The sequence below is a fragment of the Buteo buteo genome, chromosome 6, assembly GCF_964188355.1.
Source record: "Buteo buteo chromosome 6, bButBut1.hap1.1, whole genome shotgun sequence".
In the NCBI taxonomy this organism is placed as follows: domain Eukaryota; kingdom Metazoa; phylum Chordata; class Aves; order Accipitriformes; family Accipitridae; genus Buteo; species Buteo buteo.
This window is the reverse complement of record NC_134176.1, coordinates 14264523-14284682: the sequence shown is the minus strand read 5'-3', so window position 1 is coordinate 14284682 and position 20160 is coordinate 14264523. Positions and strand designations below refer to the sequence as shown.

The 20160-nt window shown below is 43.3% G+C and overlaps 1 protein-coding gene across 4 annotated transcripts in view; it reads left to right on the top strand.

The window, feature by feature from the left end:
• Positions 1 to 20160, top strand: part of EVL (Enah/Vasp-like) — a 159336-nt gene that overhangs the window by 8755 nt on the left and 130421 nt on the right. Inside the window, exon 1 of one of the 4 annotated variants that reach the window (XM_075029845.1) lies at positions 16941 to 16978. The exons of the other annotated variants lie outside the window; for them this stretch is intronic. Within the exon in view, the coding sequence (XP_074885946.1) occupies positions 16956 to 16978 (23 nt within the window). The 5' untranslated portion in view covers positions 16941 to 16955. Of the gene's footprint in view, positions 1 to 16940; positions 16979 to 20160 lie in introns of those variants that run through there. 4 annotated transcript variants of the gene reach the window in all.

Genomic DNA, 20160 nt, shown 5'->3' with positions numbered 1-20160 from the left:
CTAGGTCTCAGTCTAGCATAGGATTTAAGGATATGCTTAACTTTGGTCCTGTTGAAGTCCTTGCTTTGCTAGAATGGAGTCTCCTGTTCAAAAAGCATTTCTGAGGATGACAAGCATATTTATACTAAGTGCTAAGCACTATAGTAAAGTTCCTTGTACATTGCCGTCCATTCATTCCTTCCTCTTCTTTCTTCTTTTCCCTTTCCCATCATTTGCTGCTGCTTAGTCAGCATGTGCATTGCTTCCTCCTTGTGCTTCCTTCCTTTATCCCTCATCAGTAAGCCACTCCCTCAGTAACGAGGAGATCTAGAAAATACACTGAAATGGTATTAGCAAAAAGTAGGGCCGTAGTCACCATAATCCCTTTAATTGCATGCTGTATCCTTTTTTTTTTCTGTAGCTGTACACAGATGAGGAGGTTGGCTGCAGTGATGTTGCATGGGTGTATGTTTGCATGCAGCAGGAACAGCTAAACACAACCAGGGCTGTTGAATGCTCATGATAAAAGGTTAGCTTAAATAGCTAAATTCAAGTGAAAAAGCTGTAATTGGAAATAAGTCTGTTACACGTGTGCTGGATGAGTAGGAATATATCTTCAGCACTGAATAGACCAGCACTGCCTAATTTGTGGTTTGTAGTCCAGAGGACATCAAAAGAGAGTTCAAAAATGCCTACAAAAACCTTCAAAAATGAGAAACAAGGAAGTTAAAATCATCCACATATGCACATATTTTCATGCAGTTTGTATGTATGTACCCATGCCCATTAGCTCCTTACCGTTCTTATTACCTAGTTAAAATGTTTTTTATACTAAACTTATCATTTTATTAAATGACTGTGTTTTGTCTGTCACTCTCGTTCCCACCTGCCAAACAGTACTGGGATTTGAGATAATCTGTGAATTCCTTTTTGAAAAGGATTTGTGAATTAAAATGAGAGAAATACTGGACTAGCATATTTTGACAGAATGAGGTAACTTTAATATTCTGACTTTGTCATGCATTAGTGTTGAGCGCTGCAATACATTTGCATGCTAATCTTTCTATTAAATAACTAAATACATCACCTAGGTGAATCTGAGTCAGTTTTTGATCCCACAGCTGTTATGTTGAGAAGTAAGGGTCTGAATCACCCAAATAAAGCAGCCTTGCTATTCTCAGGCAATTAATTTCTTTGACTAGACAGATAAGTGGAAGAGAGACAGCATGGACTTATATATTCATTTTATCCATATGCTTAATAAAATGTCCTATATCTGTCCCTGTTTGTTGTTTGTAACTCACAACACCGTCTTATGACTCCGCTGGTAGCCCAGCGATGGATCCTCCCTATACTCCGCTGGTAGCCTGGCGTTGTGATGGATCCTCCCAGAGCCTGACCTGCTGACTCTTGGCATTGTATCTATTTGTTTTAATTGGCGTTGAGCTGTCAAACGCTACTTCACAGCATATGAATCACACACAACTGCCACCGAGATTGCCGTGGTGAGTGGCGATCCCCGGGGCAGTCTAGCTCATCGCACACCCAGGAGTAGTCCAGAGCAGTGCCTTGCTCTACCCGCAAGTCAGCCTGGAGTCGGCCATCCCCCTCCATCCTCCGGGATTTCAGCTGCCCACCTCTAATGTGGGAGGCAGGACGAAAGCCGGCTGATGCTATAGCATTAAGGTCCTAATCTTGAAAAGCCTTGTACACATTCTTGACCTTATTACTGGGAACAGCATCCTTGATGTTTGTGAACCTAATGACCGTTGTGATAAGACCACTGACCGTAATAAATTTAAGTACATGTGCAAGTATTGACAGGATTGGGGTCTGATGGAGCGATGAAGGCTTGCTTCTTCATGTGAAGGCTGAGCTCAGCAGGGGAAATTTTGTAACTTTTAGGAAGGGAGCCAAAAGCTACCCTACTCCTCTCCGCTGTATGGAAGTCCTTATTTTTAACATATACAAACAGGAACGTAAGCATCTCTTGTTTAAAATACTCCTCCCCCAAATGAACAATTATTAATGGAAAACCTGGCAGTAAGTCAAAAACAACCCCTGCCCTCAGAGGAGCGGAGGAGGCAGGCGGGTGGTACAAGGAGTAGGTTTGCTGAGAAGCGGTGGGGAACGCTGGGGCTGGTGGAGCCGTCCTGGTGAGGCAGGTGAGGTGGGTCCTTCCCTTTTGGGGATTCATGAGCAAAAATGGAAATAAGTGAACAGAAAGATGGGCAGTGTTTAGCACAACTGAGGAATGTGTGTGTGTCCCACTGGGCCTGTCGTGTTGACCCCCAGGGAACGCCCCTTCGTTTTGTGGTCCTCAGAATGTTGCCCAAGGATGAGCTGCAAGGGCCTGCTTGTCTCTTCTGTCCTGTCTTGCTAAACAAAAATAGTGCCAGAACTGCGTGACTGCAACTCTTTGCAGGATCTCAAAAACCCTGAGCCAGCATACTATTTTAAAATTTCATGGTATTAAATATGAGAGTGTTACAGAAATAGCAGAGGGGAGACTGAGCCAGGCAGCAAGCTAGGGAAGATGGAAATGAGTTTGGAAGAGCAATAAATGCACACAAGGACATGTCTCAAGCTATGAAGCTTGTTTGGAGGTGTGTGGGACGAATGCCTTGCATCGTGCATTTAGCTGTCCTGAGTGTGGCGGGGGCTCTGGCGTCGGTACTGGTGCGGGTCCGGTTTAGTCAGTGCTCCCAGTCTGAAAGCAAAGTGGCATTGTTTTCGGCTGGCTCCATCCCCTGAACCGGTTCACCATGGAGCTGTGTAAATGTCTGTCAGCATCACACGGGCAGCGGTGCGGGGAGCAGGAGGGAAGGCTGTGGTGGGGCCAGGGCGCATCGGGGCAGCCCAAGTGGAAATGGTGCTCCATGTCCGACCCTCCTCTCAGTGGTGACTTCATGCTTCTGGGAGCTCAAATTTAAATCATGGCACGGTCTGATTAACCCAGTGGTTTGCTAAGGATTTCCATGCTAAATTGCTAAAACAATAGTCCTTCTTCCTTACTCAGGAATGCTTTCTATGGCCTCTTATTCTTGACGCTGGTCTCCAGTCTTTGATCTCTTTGGTCAGTCTGTCACTGCAGACTTAGTTGCACCCTGATACCAGCTGTCATCTGTTATTGCCGTCATGGTCTGTTCATCATCCTTTTGCTTTGGAGGTTTGGACACCTTTTGTGACCCTTAAAAGATGATAATCCTGAGTGGACACCGCAAAACAAACAACCCAGCTAAAGGTTCCCTGAGCAAACATTTTAGAGGTATCCTTGGGTATTAGAGGCTATGGTTAAGCCTGACCTTGCTGGAGTCCTCACCTTCTATTTGAATGCAGTGGGATTATAATCTAATATCAATTTCCATCTCTGATTCTCCAACACCCATGTCAATATGATAGGCCTGAACTGCAGTTCAGCTTCACAGATGGTACCTGCATCGCAGAAAATATCAGATGACTAGTGCCCTAAATACGACAGAGTGCATTTGTCTACATATCTGTATATACAGAAAAATCTCTTTAATGGTAAAAAGCATAGTCATGTAAGAGGAATGTGAATGGAGTTTGCTAGAAGACTCAGTGGTGACTTTTTAAAGTGTTGGAGCAGGGTAAGCAAAATTAGAATATGACCTTTAAACTGTGAAATAAACGTGACAAGTGACTAACACATCTGCCTGAAGAAGTGGGCTTTTATGATTTTTGTTATTTTATTAAAACCAACTTTGATAGCTGCTGTATTTTCCTAATAGTACAAAACACATCAAATATTTTAGTGGCCTGCTATTTAAAAAATAACCACATCAGATGCCTCAGTTTCCTTCAGGACATGCATTTCTCATGGCTCGTCAACATCTGTTCAGATATTGCAAATGCAGGAGGATGGAGAGAATTCATTGACAGCTCAAAACTGTTGATTTTGGGAGGAGTTCTCCAGCATCTCTTCTGCTGTCTCTCTCTATTCTAAAGCTGTCTGCACAAGGATGTGAAGGAAAACTAATCCAAATCACCAAAAATGTGAATGTAAAGTAAATGAGGTAAACTAAATTAAACCATTATATATATTCTCTGATTCAGCATTCAAGTGACCTTAATTTGATTAAGCTTAATTCACATCAAAGTAAATTATACTAAATACGAAATAGGGTTGATTTAATTAATAATGCGTGTGTCTGCAGGGATCTAATGTGGTTTGATTCATTACAAAAATGTTAATTCAGATTACCTTTCTAGAGTTTTCTCATGTAGATAAACCCTACAGGACAGTTTATTAGTTATGCCTAAACTGGTGTAACTGTGTGTTTATTCCCCCTGGCTCTAGAAGGACCTTCCCACCACTCTCCTTGTGGGGGACTTCATGAGCATTTTGTTGTGGGATGTCTTGTTAGTTTGTTAATCCAGCTAAAGCAAATTCATCAGTTTTCTGTTGGATAAGCCAGCTTTTGACCTGGTTTGTGGCTGCATGGTGCTCCACAGGCTAAAGGCAGGAGTGTGAATGTGTGATCAAGGTGGAGAGGGTGGGGACTCGTTTCACCTCTGGTCAACCCTTTTTTGTTTGATTTGCTCAGTGTTTAGGTACAACTGTCATGTATTACTTGGCTGTGGCTTGTACTGTTTTCGTTTAGCTTTTTGTCTCCTTTGTGCCTATCTATGTAGGACTACAGCATTTGCCTTCTGAATAGCCATCACCTAAGTAGCTTGTGCTTTCAATATACACAAGCTCTACTGACCCACTTTCTTACTGCTTTTCTTCCTCTTCTGTCCATGGCTTTAAAGTTCTGTGAGTGTATTTTTTTGCCATATGGTTATTATAGGAACGGATACATTATAATTGCAAAGACCGGATAACTGGAATGGCTGCAAGTTTTTGCATAGGGTGTTTTTTAAGGACTTGTTTTGTTTTCAAAGGATTGTGAAAAAAAAATCCTATTTCATAGTGCTGTGCTTCAAGTGTAAAATAAGTAGCAGAACTGAAGCACCTAATAATTTTCAACAATTTGCCAAGTTGAAATTATTGGAGAGGCTTCAGGAGAAGAATAGATAATAAATACAAACTAGATCTAGTTGATCTAATTCCATAGCTTTTTTTTTCTTTCTTTCTCTGAAGCTGAGTAAACTGGTATTTGAAAAATAGAGAGATGACCTGAAACCTGGCCTGAACTTTAACATGAACCCTAACTTAGATGCAAAACTGTCTGAACTTTGGGAGGCTGGAAGGAATATAATATTGTGCTTCAAAATTTGCTTGAAATCTATCCCCAGTGTACTAGGAAATGCTGGCTGTCCCTGTTAGCATCTTCACACCTAGTTTCAGCCTGCACAAGGAATCACTTCAAAATAGTGGCCAAAGGAGTGCTGTCAGCCTCTAGAAGCTTCCTGTGATTATTTGGTTCATTCTGTCTGGAAACCAGGCTTTGAAACCACCGAGCTGTGCCCATCTCATCCTGTTTTAATATCAGCACACCCAGACACATAAACAATGTGCTTCTTCATGAGGCGATGAAAATCAATGAGGCTTTGAAAAGACATGCTCTTTAAAGTCATGGCCTTATTTGGGAAGTTGCAAGAAGCTTGGCTGTCACAAGAGAATATTTTGGCTCTGTGACAGTTTCCTTTATACGGTTCTTCAGCGAGGAATCTCCTGTGTTTGTGCAGTGATAACTTGCAAGTGTTGCGTGCCTTTTTTCCCCTCCCCAGGAATATTTGCTGGATGAGAACTCAGTATGTTGGTCAAAAGAGGCCGAAGACCCCTTTGGACCTCTGTCTGGTCCAAAGTATGTAGAGAAAGTAGGTTTTCAACATAAAATGAAAAATTCCTGGTATTTCCATATTCCTGAGCGAATTCAAATATGTTTTTATTATAATTATGTCTCTATACCCTTTTTTTTTAACTACTCATTTGTTGAGTGCTACCTTCTGTTTATGTAAGTGTGGGATTGTTTAGGAATAATCTAGTCTGCTATCACCCTTTTGTTCCTTACAGTCCTTGGGAACATTTCCTTTATGTTCCTGATGCCCTGGAAACTGTGGTGGGTTAAAAGAGCCAGCATGATAAAGATAAATAATAAACTGAAGGGAAGGCGTCAGAGACAGAAGCATTTTAGACTTGGAGTTGTATGGGGAGAATGAGAGAGGAGAGAGAAGATTATCACAGCAGCATTTTGAAATGGTTTCAGAAGAAGTAGTTGAAAGAGAAAGAGGGCTTAGAGAAGAAAGTTGTGATTATAAGCTAAAAATCACTGTGGATGTTGCTGAATCCCCTGTCCATGTGATAAACCAGTGGAATATAAAAATATAGCAGAGACTTAAGCTGCACAATTTAGTGAAGTCCTGAGGGAAGAGGAACTCCAGGCCACACTGATCTTGGAGACCTGGGGCACAACGATGAGCAGTGCCGTATGGATCTGTCATGACACTGATACCAGAAAGGACACCCTCGAGCATCAACAATACTGTTAAATAATAATAGGTTTTGGAGAGGTTGACAAGTCAAGGGACAGAAGGTGAGGTCAACACACTCTGGTTGTGGGAGTAGTATCTATCCTTCAAGATTTTATGTCCCACGAAGGGTACAAAATATCCTTCTCCCCAGGATATCGGATCCTCTCCTCCACTGTCTTTACCTTTGACCTGTTCTTGCTGTTGCTGTGCTCGTACTGACCCAACATAACATTTCAGCTCTTTTCTGCTTTGCCCAGAACCTTTCTGTTTGTGAGGAGGGGAGGAGGCAGCTGTACAGGCTGACCTCTGTCCCCAGCCCTGCACCACTACAGTGCCAAAGGTAATATCCAGCTAGTGCTGGCATCTCTTTGGAGAAAGGGCAGGTGGAGCGGGTGGTGAGCCTGGAGCAGAGGCAGCCCAAGGGTCCAGCACTGCTTGTATTTTCCAGCCACCAACACTGTCTGATAATACTCATGTCACTTAATGTTGCGCTCATCTAATAGCAGCCTGAGGTATCAAAGAGTGGTAGTGCCCCTGGGAGCGGATGGGAAAGCGATACTTGTGACTTAAGAGAGCTTGAGCTATTTGCAGCTGATATAGGGAATGCAACTAGGAATGTGAGGCTGGAAGGAGCAGGCATCGGGTTAGGTGGATCTGCAGTGCTCTGAGATAGAAATGGGAGTTCAAAATGTGGAAGAATAGTGATGCCTGTCTGTGGCTGGAAACTTAGTAGGAATTTTGTGAGCAAGGGGAATAAGTTTTGGATAGTATTTGAGGTTTTGTGATGATGTCTCACTTGATGAGTCTCGGGAATTCATTTGCAGAGCCTTGCTACTTCTGTATTCCCTTTCAAGGTCACTGGCATGCACTGTTTGCTCTGTAGCTTCATTCATTAGAAATTAGCTAAGCCAGGATTTGACTGGGATGTTTATCTGTGATGACCTGACCATTTCTTTCAGGAAGTCATTTATACTTGGAAAGACAAATTTATCTCATATTAGAGGACAGGTGATTCTCACCTCTCTTTGCCTCCAAAGATGAGGAAAGTAGGATTTACCTCATGAATAAATATTTAATACTCAAAGATACAAGTCAGTTGTTAAACCTGAATTGGTGTCCAGTTCCATTTCAAATGATCTGGAGTACCCAAGTGATGGATGTGTGGCTGATGGCCATGACCTGTGGGATGCCAGAGCCCAGCTGGATGCCAGACACTGTACGTGTGCTTGGACACTTGGGTTTAGGCAACTGGTTTGAACCCCAAGCAATGCCAGGCACGATGGCAGCCGAACTATGCAATGTTTCAGCGGTGAGCACTGTTGGGAGGAAAAAAGTTTCATTTGCTGCAGTTTGCTCTGGGGTTTGGTGTACAAATATCAGTCAGTGGTTCTAGAGCCAAGACCGATCTGATTGCAAAACTCGCTCCTGATTTCCCCTTCTGTCCTTTCCTGGTCCTGTACACCTACTTTGTGCAGTTCTGGGGTGGACAACAGTGTATCTCATTGCTTTTCCCAAGGTTGTGACCCGGCTGTGAGACAGACTGGGTGTGTTCTGCATGGCTGGCCTGCTAGTCTAGCCTGAGTGATGAAAAGGACCCAGTCAGCACAGGTAGGGAGGCAATAGGTGTTGTACTAAGCTTGATTCATGGTAGTGTAGGGCAATTTGTACTACTGCTCCTTACTTGGCTGTAAAAATGCTACTAGCTCAACTGTAGGTTGTTAATCACTGTTGTATAGCCTAAGTAGGTGTTTCTTAAAGATAGCCTGAGAAAATGGGATCATTCAGTTGAGAAATGGTAAGCCATGCAATTATGGCTGGGCAGGTAGCTTGGATGCGTGACCTCCTACTCTGCTCCCTCCCGAGCTCTCCTGGTTTCTTCTGGCTGCAAGAAACATTGCTGGGTCTTGAACAGTAGTGGTGGATAGCCAGGGCTTGGGGGCCGCTGGGGCAGGTTGCAATAATGGTTCGATTTGTTGAAGACCTCCCTAGTTTGGACTGTGCATTGAGCAGAGGCCTGGGAGTTGGCAGAGCCAAAATGAGAATTCAGACTTTATCATTGGCTTTACTACGCAGCTGTGAAGCAAGCAGCGTGACTTCCCTCACTCTTCCATTCCCCACCTCAGAAATCTGGATCTTATTAGATAAGTCACAGGAAAATTAGGAGAGGTATGGAAAATTCTGGATGTAGAAAGCAAAGCAAGGTGCCCAAACACGGGGTCTGTGTTACTGTTTTGCTGCTTTATGAATGTTAGTGCTTGGCCTTTTGTTAGGAAACTGAATCTCATCCCCACTACTGTTGGAAACTGGAGAACTGATGATGTTCAGATGATGTGGGACCCTGAAAGCTGCCCAGTTTAATGGATTGTGTAAAGGCTTTTGCTGTGATGCCGTTTTTGTGATTTACATGCATTTGACTCTAAAGTGTAACATGCAGCTTACGTAAAAAGGATATTTTTCTGTTCATTTTGACTGAAGAAACCAGTAGACCCTCTCCAAGGAGTCTTGCAGGAAAAGTCTTGCAAAAAGCAGGAGTTGTGATATTTCTCAGGTTCTTAAAAAAATGAATCAGTTTTTCAATCTTCAATCTTTCTTTATGTGAAGAACAAATAAGGGATACAAACATGATATTCAGAACAATACTTTGCAACCTAAACTCCCTGCTGTGGTTTTGATTTGCCATAGAATGTTATAAAACATATATCCTTGCTATATCTGTCTCAAAAACATTGGGTCTTGCTGATGCTCTGGGAAGAAATTGGAAAAGCTGGCAGAAACCCACGCCTTTGCTGCACTGACCCTTTGCAGAGTGCAGTGTGGCCAAGCCACATGTATTTCAGAAAAAGGCATCCCTGAGTTGTCCCTTGTGTTGTAGAACATACTCATGGTCACCCATAACTTTCCTCCAGCCTTATAGGAAGAAGGCAGCATGAAGTCTTGAAGTTGTAGTCTAAATGCATCGGTGGTTCTTGTTAAAGATTATGTATAATCTTCCTCCACTATGTGTACTTTGCTTAGGGAGCATGCATTGCCAATGAGTAAATTCCACGTGAGGTGAGTTATCACAAAGGGAAGAGCTTGTGGGAATGACGTGATGTTTCTTGTGCAGCAGCTGCTGTAGCCGCCAGGCACACTTTTGGAGCAAGCTGTGCTATGCCCAAGGGATGGGAAGGTCCTGCTCACAGAATCACACAGAGTTGTGGAGGTTGGCAGGGACATCTGGAGATCATTGAGTCCAATCCCCTGCTCAGGACCTTGTCCAGTTGAGTTTTGAATATCTCCCAAGACGGTGATACCACAGCCTCTCTGGGCAACCTGTGCCAGAGTCTGATCACCCTCATGGTAGAAAAGTTTCTTCTTATGTTTGAATTGGATTTCCTGTATTTCAAAATTTGTGCCCATTGCCTCTTGTCCTGTCACCTCTGAGAAGAGTCTGACTATCTTCTTTACTCCCTCATCACGTATTTTTACACATTGAAGAATGTGTCTGTAAGGATGTGATGGGAGACACTGTCAAAAGCCTTACTGGAGTCAAGACATGTCAGTACACAGTAGGCCAGACCATGACCAGTGTGATGATGGTGTCACCTTTCTCTGGGTAGAAGCATAGCTCCAGTGGCATCACACCACTAGCGCGTCCCTCCTGCCAGCAAAGTCGTATGGGTTAGTGTGTAAAACTGCTGATGGGTGCTAGGCTGTCCTGAAGCCTTGGAGGAATCAAAACTTTTGTATGTTCTCATGGGAGTGAGCAAATGGTGTTTTGAAATTGCCACAGCTTATGTCTGGTGCTGCTGGCAGAAGCTGTTTCTGAACAAAGAATTCCACAGTATATAATGAATAATTTCTTCACACCTTTATTCTAACATCTTTTGCATCAGTTGCAAGGGAAAGAAAAATTTGTTCTCTTTTGTTGGAAGCAGGGGCAGTACACATCTTAATGTGACAGCAATGCAGCTAAGTTTTGGCAAATTCTCTACCATCAGTGCCTTACACTGGATAATCCTTACATGTCCCTGGTGAAATTCTAGGCCACGATCCTATCCGAGCTTTGACATTATGTCTATGTAAAATCCCCGTAAGCTAATAGCTCCTAAGACCTTGGTGCTGTGATCGTGTGCTGCAGAGAGCTTGCTCAACAGATATGTGGTACCAATGGAGTTTTATCGACTGCAGTGAGGTTACTTGTGGCCAATGATAGAAGTATAAAACTTAGCCTTGATTTTTCTCCTGTCTATGTCCTACCATTTAACTAGAGAGTGCAGAGGTATAAGAAGACTCAGTTGTTACTAGGATTACTCTTCCAATGTTTACCAGAGAAGATGTCAAGTAGACGCTGATATTTTCCACGCAGAGTAACTTCTGGCCTGCCAATGTACTTGATAATGAGTCCCCAGTTTAGTAGGCATTAATGTGCTCATCTGTGGGGGGGAAGTTGCTTGGTTCATGTTGGCTGCTACTTTTGCCTGCAAATATGCCACTGTACAATTTAAATGCTTATAAGATCTAGGCCATTGGCTTCCTTGAAAATGGCAAGAAATCAGGGTATTTATGGTGGTATGTGAATACCTTTATTTGTACTCATGTCTAAAGTACACAGGTTTGTGTTTGTTGATACATGATGTATACACCCTACATAAATGTCCGAATGTTTTATTGTCAATGTGTGCTTTAGTGGATGACCATGGTTTATTCAGATACTGTTTTCATATCCATTGACATTTCATTTGATAGTGGTGATAATGCAAATCTAGTTTTAGCCTCCTGCTTTTTTCCCACTTAATCCCTCACAACTTGGAAAAAGTCAAATTGACTAATTACAGCTAGTTGAAGGGAGTTTCCAAATGGAAGCCAACAGTTCCTTTTACTTTCTCTGAAAGAGTCCTCTATGCCTTCTGCTCTGTGCTTGATCTGTACAGACTAAGATACTAACCATCAAAGAAGTAGAAGGTGTAAGATGCTGTGGCTGTCAGGTGAATATTGAGGCAGCGTAATTCATAATTGCTAAGGCGACTCCTGTGTACAGTTTGATTCAAATTAATCTGGGCTGTATTGAAAAAGCTATGGTTGGTAATTGTTTATCTAGGAATAAATAATACATTACTGCCTTCCACTTCAAATTTGTATAGCCCTGTACCTGTCCTTGGAAAGGATTTTGTATGACTTTAAATAATTTTTCATAAGCAGGCAGGAATACCCAAGTCTTGGTCATGTCAACTAGCATTTGCAACGTATACAGACTGAATCTTAGTTTTTGGATGTTCGGCCATTTGACCATATGTCTTCTTTTACTAATTTGACATTCATCTCAAATATCCTTGTTGGTTGCTGGCTGTTATATCTTGTCTATGTAAACTGCTAGGGACCTTTTCCATTTTCAGCTGTAAAAGGCAATCAGCACCATGCAGTCCTAAACTTGACTGGTGGATATTTAAGGCACTGTTGCAGTGAGTGATAATTTAATAATCTGTATGGAGCTTTCAGTTTTAATTCCTACTGGCTCAGTTCTGTTGGGCTGCAAGTTGTGACTTGGTGCTAACCCTAAGGGCTGATTAGAAAATCAGTAAGAATCCCATTCTTTCTAGTTCAGTCCAGTGCATCTTCCCTTAAGCACTAGAATAAGGCAGATGGGGATGTATTTGGAAAAACAACCCATTTCAGCCCTGCAAGATGCTGTATGCTCATCTGCACCTGGTACAGAGTATACATTAATGTAAATGGTATGTGCTACTCCCAGTATGATAAGAGTAAGGCTGTGGGAGAAAAACATGGGGAAGACCTCACATCCTGTGCTCAGGCCAAGCCTCGAGATTTGCAAGGCATGAGGCATATTCGGACTAAATCTGGGAGGGAGAAAAGTGATTTTTGCTGTGCAAATATTCATGTGATGTAATAATGTCAAGCTATATAAATGAGGAGTGAAATGAGGAGGATTTTTTTGGTGAAGGTTAACGTCACAAAATCAAATTTTAGTGGTCAAACTGAAGACCAGAGAGTGAAAGGAGCAGTCAGCAATGTGGATCAGACTGTTCTGGTGCATCAAAATTCACATAGTATTTTCAGGCAACATATAATAGAAATCCCATTGATGAAGAGAGGAAGAAAAAAATGTTCATTTCTGCCCCACCCACCTTTTCCTTTAACAGCTGAAAGTTTGAGTCAGTACTCCAATATTGAATATACCACTGTTCAGTAAACTTTAGGCCACTGCGATTATTTCCGCAAATTTCCCAGAACCTGAACAAACTAAGGTAGCCATTCCTTCTTCTATTTCAATAATCCTTTTAAATCTCATTTTTTTTAAGCCCAAGAAAGACTTTTGAACTCAGAGACAATCCTATTGAAAGGAGATTTTTCAACATATTCTGGGATGCTGCCTGTGATCACCACATCCTCCACTGTGCAGAAATGTTAGATCTGTGGTGGATGTATGCTGATTATATATGCTCTTGTTGGCTCATTTCCCTTCTCCTTTCTGTTTTCTTCCTCATGAATTGAAGTGAATGCTGGATTTTTCAATGCAGTTGTGGTTTTTTTAGAGTGGTCTGAGTATCACTTCAGCATAATGATAATGCAGGCTTAATGACACAAGTCCGCTGTGTTAGTGGCTTTTTCCTTGCTTCAGCAAGGGAATAAATAGTTACCTCATTAAAATATCTCAGTCTGCTTGTGATCGGATAATATCACCTAGCATCTGGCCAAGGCTTTGGTGGAATCTCAGGTCAAAAGAACCAATACTGATACACTGATATACTGAATACCAATAATGCAAGATGTTATTCTTGGGGAAACTAGGTTCTTACACAGAGTATCAACACAAGGGCCTTGTATGCCACTTAAATACTAGCTAAAGCCAGAAGTTTCACCATTATCCTCTCCCTTGTTCTGGTTTGTTGTATTTCCAGGCTTTTTTTGCATCCTTTGCTTCTTTGACAAGCTTTCATCAAGGGTAACCACTTCTGTCACAGTCTCACTTGTTTGTTAGAGCCTGGAATTAAAACTGCAAATTGTTTTCCAAAAGCCACTGATCTTCTTCTTCAGTGGGAGGGAGTCCTCATTGTCATGTCTATCTGGCCTTGGATCAGAAGGTGGGACCTGGGTCCCACAGTTCCCATTACATTAATTGTCCCACCCAATGTTTAGTGTCATTTTTCTTTTCCGTGACATGATTTGATTTTGTGGTAAAGTGTGGGATGTTTTTCATCAAAGGTCTGGACTGGTTATACAGCCAGGTGGGGAATGAGCAACTCCTTCTTGTAAAAAATTTTGTTGCTGGTTGTGATTTCTGACGTACCTTCTGTCTGCTTCTCGAGACCTTCAGTCTGGCTCAGGGCATGAGAAGTTATAGCTGTCTTTGCTAAAAAGTCATCAGGAGGTATTATAATCCTGCATTTATTTATGTATTTGGCCATTGCATGTGTTCATGTGACTTTCTGAAGCCCCTGCATGTTCTGTTAGATAATTGCATGCTGAGCCTCATTCATGTCAGCAATATGACATGATGGTCTCAAATCTTACTGTCTAATATGGGAATCCTAGTAATTAATTAACCAGAAATGACAGTAGCGGTTATCGCACAGGATAGGAGCCCTGCTCTTGCTGTCTGTAATGCTATGAGCTGTTGTGAAAGTGCTGGCTAAAAAAAATTAAGTTAAAAAAAGTTATCCTACTGAAACATTTCAGCAGCTGGCCTTTACTGAATATGAAAGCTTTCTGGAGGATGTTTGCCTTTCGAGTCCTTCACAGTGAACTCATTGATGACAGAAGCCTTGACTCGAACAGTTGACTATTTATTTGCATAGTGGCTCTTAAGAAATTGCAGAAATTGGAAGACCAGACAGTGATTTTGTCAACTCTGTTTCAAGAAGAATGAATACTTAGGGAAAACAGTACACTACATTTGCTGTTAGCTCTGTAGAAGGGGTTTTATTTTAGCTAGCATGAAAAATAAACACATTTCAAGTGAAAAACAGCCCTCTTCCACTTGAATTCAAGTCAGAGGGAGATTGGAGTGAACAAGAAAACAGAAGTTCAGACTTGCCTCATTCACCCATGAGGGATCTTGGCTAGCTCTGACTTTGAAGGTAAAAACCTGTCTCCTACAAAGTCTGTAGGGCTTGCAACACTTGCTTGCAAGGGACTACCTCACCCATGCCCAGATGCTTGGGTACTGTATACAGTAAGCATACTTGTAGTGAAGTTCAGCCTAAATCTGGAAGATGACTTTTCTTAACGGTTGTATTGTTCTTCTCTCTGCTAGTTTTAATCTTTTATTAGGCTGTAGCCAGAACCACCTAGCTTGCAGTCCTTCTCCTTCTGGATGCTAATGGAATAATTAATTTCTGTCAGATGGTATGACTGCTTGTGTTTTGGTGTTCCTACAGCGTGCCTTTATTGTCACTTAACACTATTGCATTCATTTGAAAGGAAATAAAACGAAACCCAAGGTCACTACTACATTAAAAACACCCTGTCCGAAATAAATGTGGATTTTCTTTGTTTCCAGTGCTTTTTTTTTTTTTTTTTGCCATGAGTGCCTTCCCTTTCACTCCAGCCCTTCCTGCCTATATTTTTCAGAGCCGTGGGATCAGATGCCGCAGTTATGGCAGCCTGTCACAGATGCAGCGTCCAGGAGATGTACCTGTCTGTACTTCGGCTGCTTTTCCAGTCTCCGAATCCCGCAGCTCGGTGGGGCAGCCGCTGCCCTAGCGCAGGGTGAACCTCAGGGGCTGTAGTTGGGTCTGGATGTTTCAGACGCCAGCCAAAATCCTCCACATGAGAAACTGTTTCCTTTGACTGGAAACCAGCCCTAGCAGTAGAAGAAAGAGCCAAGTCAAGGTGGGGAGCAGCCCCAGGTGTGACTTTGAATTCGCTGCCTCCTCCCGACCTTCCCAGGCAGCGTGTTCTCCCACTGCCCCACAATCTGTGCTCCCAGGTGAGGGGGTTGATTTCCCAGGATTTGAATCTCCACCGCTTCCAGCAATCCTCTGCCTTAATCTGCTCTCTAGTCAGCAGCCGCGTGGCAGAGCCTGGTCCCCTTCTGCCCGGCCTATGCCGGCATCCTTAGGCGGCCGCACGCAGTCGTGGCAGAGATGCCGCGGCCGATGCGGTGTGTGCACAACCGCACGGTAAAACCTCCTCCCGTCCCTCCCGAGCACGCTGCCGAGTTCAGCTGGGGCTGTCGGGACCCTTGGCAAAGCCTCCCCAGTCTCTCCCCCGAAGAAGACCCGCGCGAACCCTAAGCGAACGGACGACGGTGGTCGTCCAGCCTGGGTTCCTTACGCGCCCAGAATTTCCCCGGGCCTTTCCGTGGGGACGACGAGCTCCGGCTCCTGGCATCTCGGGGTCTGTTCCCCTGCGAGCCGTGAGCCGTGTTCGTTCAACCGGGGCGTGCAACGCTGCTGGGCCCCGTCCCTTCGGAGGAGCAGACGCCTCGTCCGTGGCCGAGCCACTCCACGCTCCGCTCCAGCCGGACGGCCCCGCGTGGAGCCGCTGCGAACTCCAGCCCTGCGCCACGGGGGTGCCGCGTCGCCCGCGGTTCTCCCCACGGGCACCGGGGCAGGTCCCGCCGTGGCGGGGGTTCCGTGGCAGGGTTGCCGTGGCCGGGCCGGGGGAGGTCGGCCCCGGTTTGCCCCCTACGCCCCCCGTCCACGGGGCCGCTCGGAGCCCAGCGCTCGCTGCGCTGTTGCCGTGGAGATTGCGTGTGCTGTTGCTAGGCAGCTGAAGCATCTCCGCTTCCACGCCGCAGTGCCACGGAATTCTCAACTTTCCTCGTCCCTGTCTCCCTTCTTGGATTTCGCAGCTCTGACTCCTTTGGCTCTTATCCCGCGTCGTTCGGTTGCAGTGCTGCGATTTCTCGGTGTTAACCCTAGAAACCCTAAAAAGCCCGCGTGGCACTGCAAGTAGGATTTATGGCGACGAATTCAGGGCCGAAGGAGTTAAAGTGGTTGGGGATAGACTACAGAGGAAATGATTTCTAGCAGATAAACTACTTAAAACGGTCTGGCATTCATGGAAAGGGAGGTTTGTGGCTGCAGTCTTTTGTTCCATCACTGATGGTTCATATGAATAAAAACTCAGACTAAAATATCACAAGGTAAGAAAATCAGCTTGAATGGGCCTAATTAATCTCTTCGGTTACGAGACATACTTAGTCTTTTAGTGTCCTCCGCTTGCGTTTACTGATTTTGATGTAGCATGTGAATGATAATTTAGCCGTGGAGCCTGCCGTGTACAGTATTTGACTTATTTGGCTTGAATAATAAAGATATCAGCCTGTATTCTTGGAGTATACTGCATTAATCAGACTTGCAGGAATGATCACATGGTACTCTATCGCCTTTCCCTGTTAGCTGCTGCTTGTCAGCAGCTGGCTGAGCTGTAGGCTGCAGGCCAGTATCTGCATACCCTTTCTCTTCAGAATATTTCAAATATACTGTCTCGTCATTATGCATTTTGCTGCAGCTTGACAAACTAAATGGTCCTCCTGCACCTTAAGAAGATTATTTTAAATTTCAGAGCATTTGTGTAGTTACTAGGCCATGTATGCATTTGAAGAATTCAGGTAGGCTCTCTGTTTTATGCATCAGTGTGGTTGGTTTTTGTTCTCACAAGGTTTTTGCTGTGTAATGTCAGTTCAGCTCTACAGTTAGTTCTTCGATGTGCAAATATTTCTTGCGTTTTAAAATCTCTACCTTATGCATGGGGAGAAGTGCTTGAAGGGTGAGACGCAGGTAACGGTAGCTAACCGCATGATGAAGTGCAAAGCTGGGTAATTGATTATATCTTGCACAAATTTCATTGCCGTGCAGCCAGAAGCAGTGAGTACGGTGTAGTTATAAATATAAGCCAGAAACTGTTCTGTTTAAAAGGGTCTTTGCTATTTTTGGTTCCGGAGAATCTGACAGATGCTTCTTCAAGATAGAATACTGATTGTGATAGAGAAGAGAAAATTGATGCTTGGATTGCATATAGGATTATATTTTATGCTGCTGCAGACTATACATGTCTTTTTCATAATCTGGTAGCTGCAGAATTCCATATGAATAACATTTAAAATAACAATATGGTTAAGTTTGTTGGGGTTGGTTTGTTGTTTGCAAACATTTGAGCAACTGTGATTGTTAGAATATAAAATTAGCACCTTTTATTTGATATTGGTTCTGCTCAGTATTGCCTCTGCCCCCTCTCCTCCTCCATCCCCACCCCCAATATAACTCCATCCTTATGCAAGTATTGAGGTCTCTTAAAACCATAACAGATTTTTGAAGACATGAAACAGAATTTCTACCCTCGCTGACAGAGTTGATTATTTTATCTGCAGTAAAACAGTACTGAACTTGAAAAATTCTGGTCAGTAGTTGTGGGGCAGGGGGTGTCTCACTTTTTTAAAAAATTTGTTTTGCTTAGTGTGTTCAGTTCTTAGAACTCATGTTATAAAATTGTCCAGATAAAATGGTGACAATGTCATAACAGCATTAGGGATCACCTCATGATATGTTTGCCTGTATATCATTATTATAATACATCTTAAAAATACCCTTTCCTTTTTGATGCAAAAAAGGAGATTGTTTGATCAAGTAAGTAACTAGAGGAGAGGATGGATTTTCTTTGTATACACAATGAGCATTCTGTACCAAGTATTTTCGAATTAAACTTTCTAACCTCAGATGAAATATTACTAACATTATTTCTGCCTTTTGTTGAAGCATGTAGTGGATTGGGAATTTCTCTTATTTCATGTTTTGCTGATTGGTTCTATGTGGAAGTGAGTGGTGTCAAAAGTAGTAAAAGCAGCTACAGGACACCCTCCACCTCCCCAAATATCCTAATTCCAGACATAAGGGCTGAGGAGATACAGGCTGACTGGGTATACTTCTCCTGTTGTGAAATGCAGTATGATGCTGTCTGAAGGAGAAGATTTTACTGGAAGACCAGATAATGCTGTAACTGCAGTTGTCATAGGGCTCTCAGTAGATGCTTGAAATGTTGACATTGCTGATTGTTGGCAGTAAATTAAGCTGCGAATGGGGCCCAAACTTACTATGCCATTTACTATGCCCAGAGAGTTATTTGTATTTCACCCAGTTGGTTGAATCCTATTCTTAGTAGAGTGACACTCTCCATCAATCTACATGAGAAGAAAAAAGGTGTTTTAAAACCTCTGTTTTAAAAGCCTTAGCTGTCTTTCAGTGGGTTTCCTAGACATCTTGGGCCAGGAAGACACCTACTTTTATGGCAAGAATGTCAGATGCCGATTACACACCCATTAGACTTATTAAATTACTTGTCGTCCTCTCTTAGACTTCCTTTGAAAATAGTATTAACATTTGATGTGCAGACTGCTAGATCTTTTCTTTTACATCTTCTGCACTGGTAGGGCTGTGGTTTCTGTATAGCAGCGTTTAAACGGCATTTATTTTATTAGGCATTTCAGTGGTGGTTTGTTAAGGTTGTATCTGCATGATGATGGTTTTTTTTATAGTATGATTATTCTCATGCCTGTGGCTATATTACATTTTGATGGGATCAAAACATATCTTGCAAGATAAACTAAAAAAAAGGATCTAGTTGAGCAGCAGGGTGGAAGTCTCAGTCCCATGGGCTCCTGGAAGCAAAGTTGATGTAGCAGTAGATGGCACTCTTCTCTGGACTAATGGCCCCTGGTCCTTGGCGGCCCTATGCTCTTTACAGGTGCCATTTTCCATGTGCCTAAAACTTAAGTTTGCACTCATCTGTCATCTTAACTTTGACCTGCAAGCAGATGCTCACATGCACATTGCAGAAGCATGGCCGTTTCCGTCTTTCAGTGCACCTACACGGCTTGAACACCCAAGTATCTAGGGAAGTGGTAGCCCCACTGGTGCCTGCTCATGCAAACCCATGCGTGTCATTTCTTTATGTGCTATTCTACATTTTCTTCCTGCCTGCTAAAGACCCGCAGGACTCCCCAGGCAGGCGGTGGGGGCTGTGGCACTCCCCCGGCCCAATGCCAAGAGGCATCACTGCAGTCCGGCTGCCTGAGTTCCCCCGGCAGTTTCAGTTTGATGCAGCCTTCTTCGCTTCCCTGGCGAAACAGTGCTGGTGTATTTTTGTGAAGCGTTAAGCAGCTGCTGGACCTCTTTGCAGGAGTATCTCACTTAAGGGCTGTAAGTGACCCTGGTGTGCTGTTTGTGAAACACTTACTTGTAAAGCCCTTTGGGATGAAATATTACCCTTGTGGTTACTGGCTGGATGAACAGAGACTTAAGCTTCAGAAAAAATAGGGGCTAAATCCATTGAATAATCTCATAGTTCCTTGTGTCGGCCAAGCTTGGTTTATCTTCCTCTTGGGAAGAACCTAATGTCCCCTAAAAAACTTGGATTGCTTTTAAAGCAAGGGTTAAAGGAGCTAAGCCCCTTCTCAGTTTATGTAGGCTGCTGATTTCTATGTGATACCAGTTGGGTCCATTTTCTTACTTATTTTCTGCACCGTCTTCATAAAACCCCAAAGCTCACATACTTTTTGTTTATAATTGGAGGTAAGATTGTTCGTCAGCCACTTTTTTATGATCTCCTGCTGACCGTACTGTTGTAAGATGACTTTGCATGTGAAGCCAACAGGAGGTTGGTACACTTGGCCACAAGCAGTACTCCTCACTTTGTATCTTCAGTCCAGATTTAGCTCTCTTGCAGCAGAACAAAAATGCATATATTTTTTTCTTTTGTTGCCATGCCTTTATCTTTCTGGGATATTACTTGGTATTC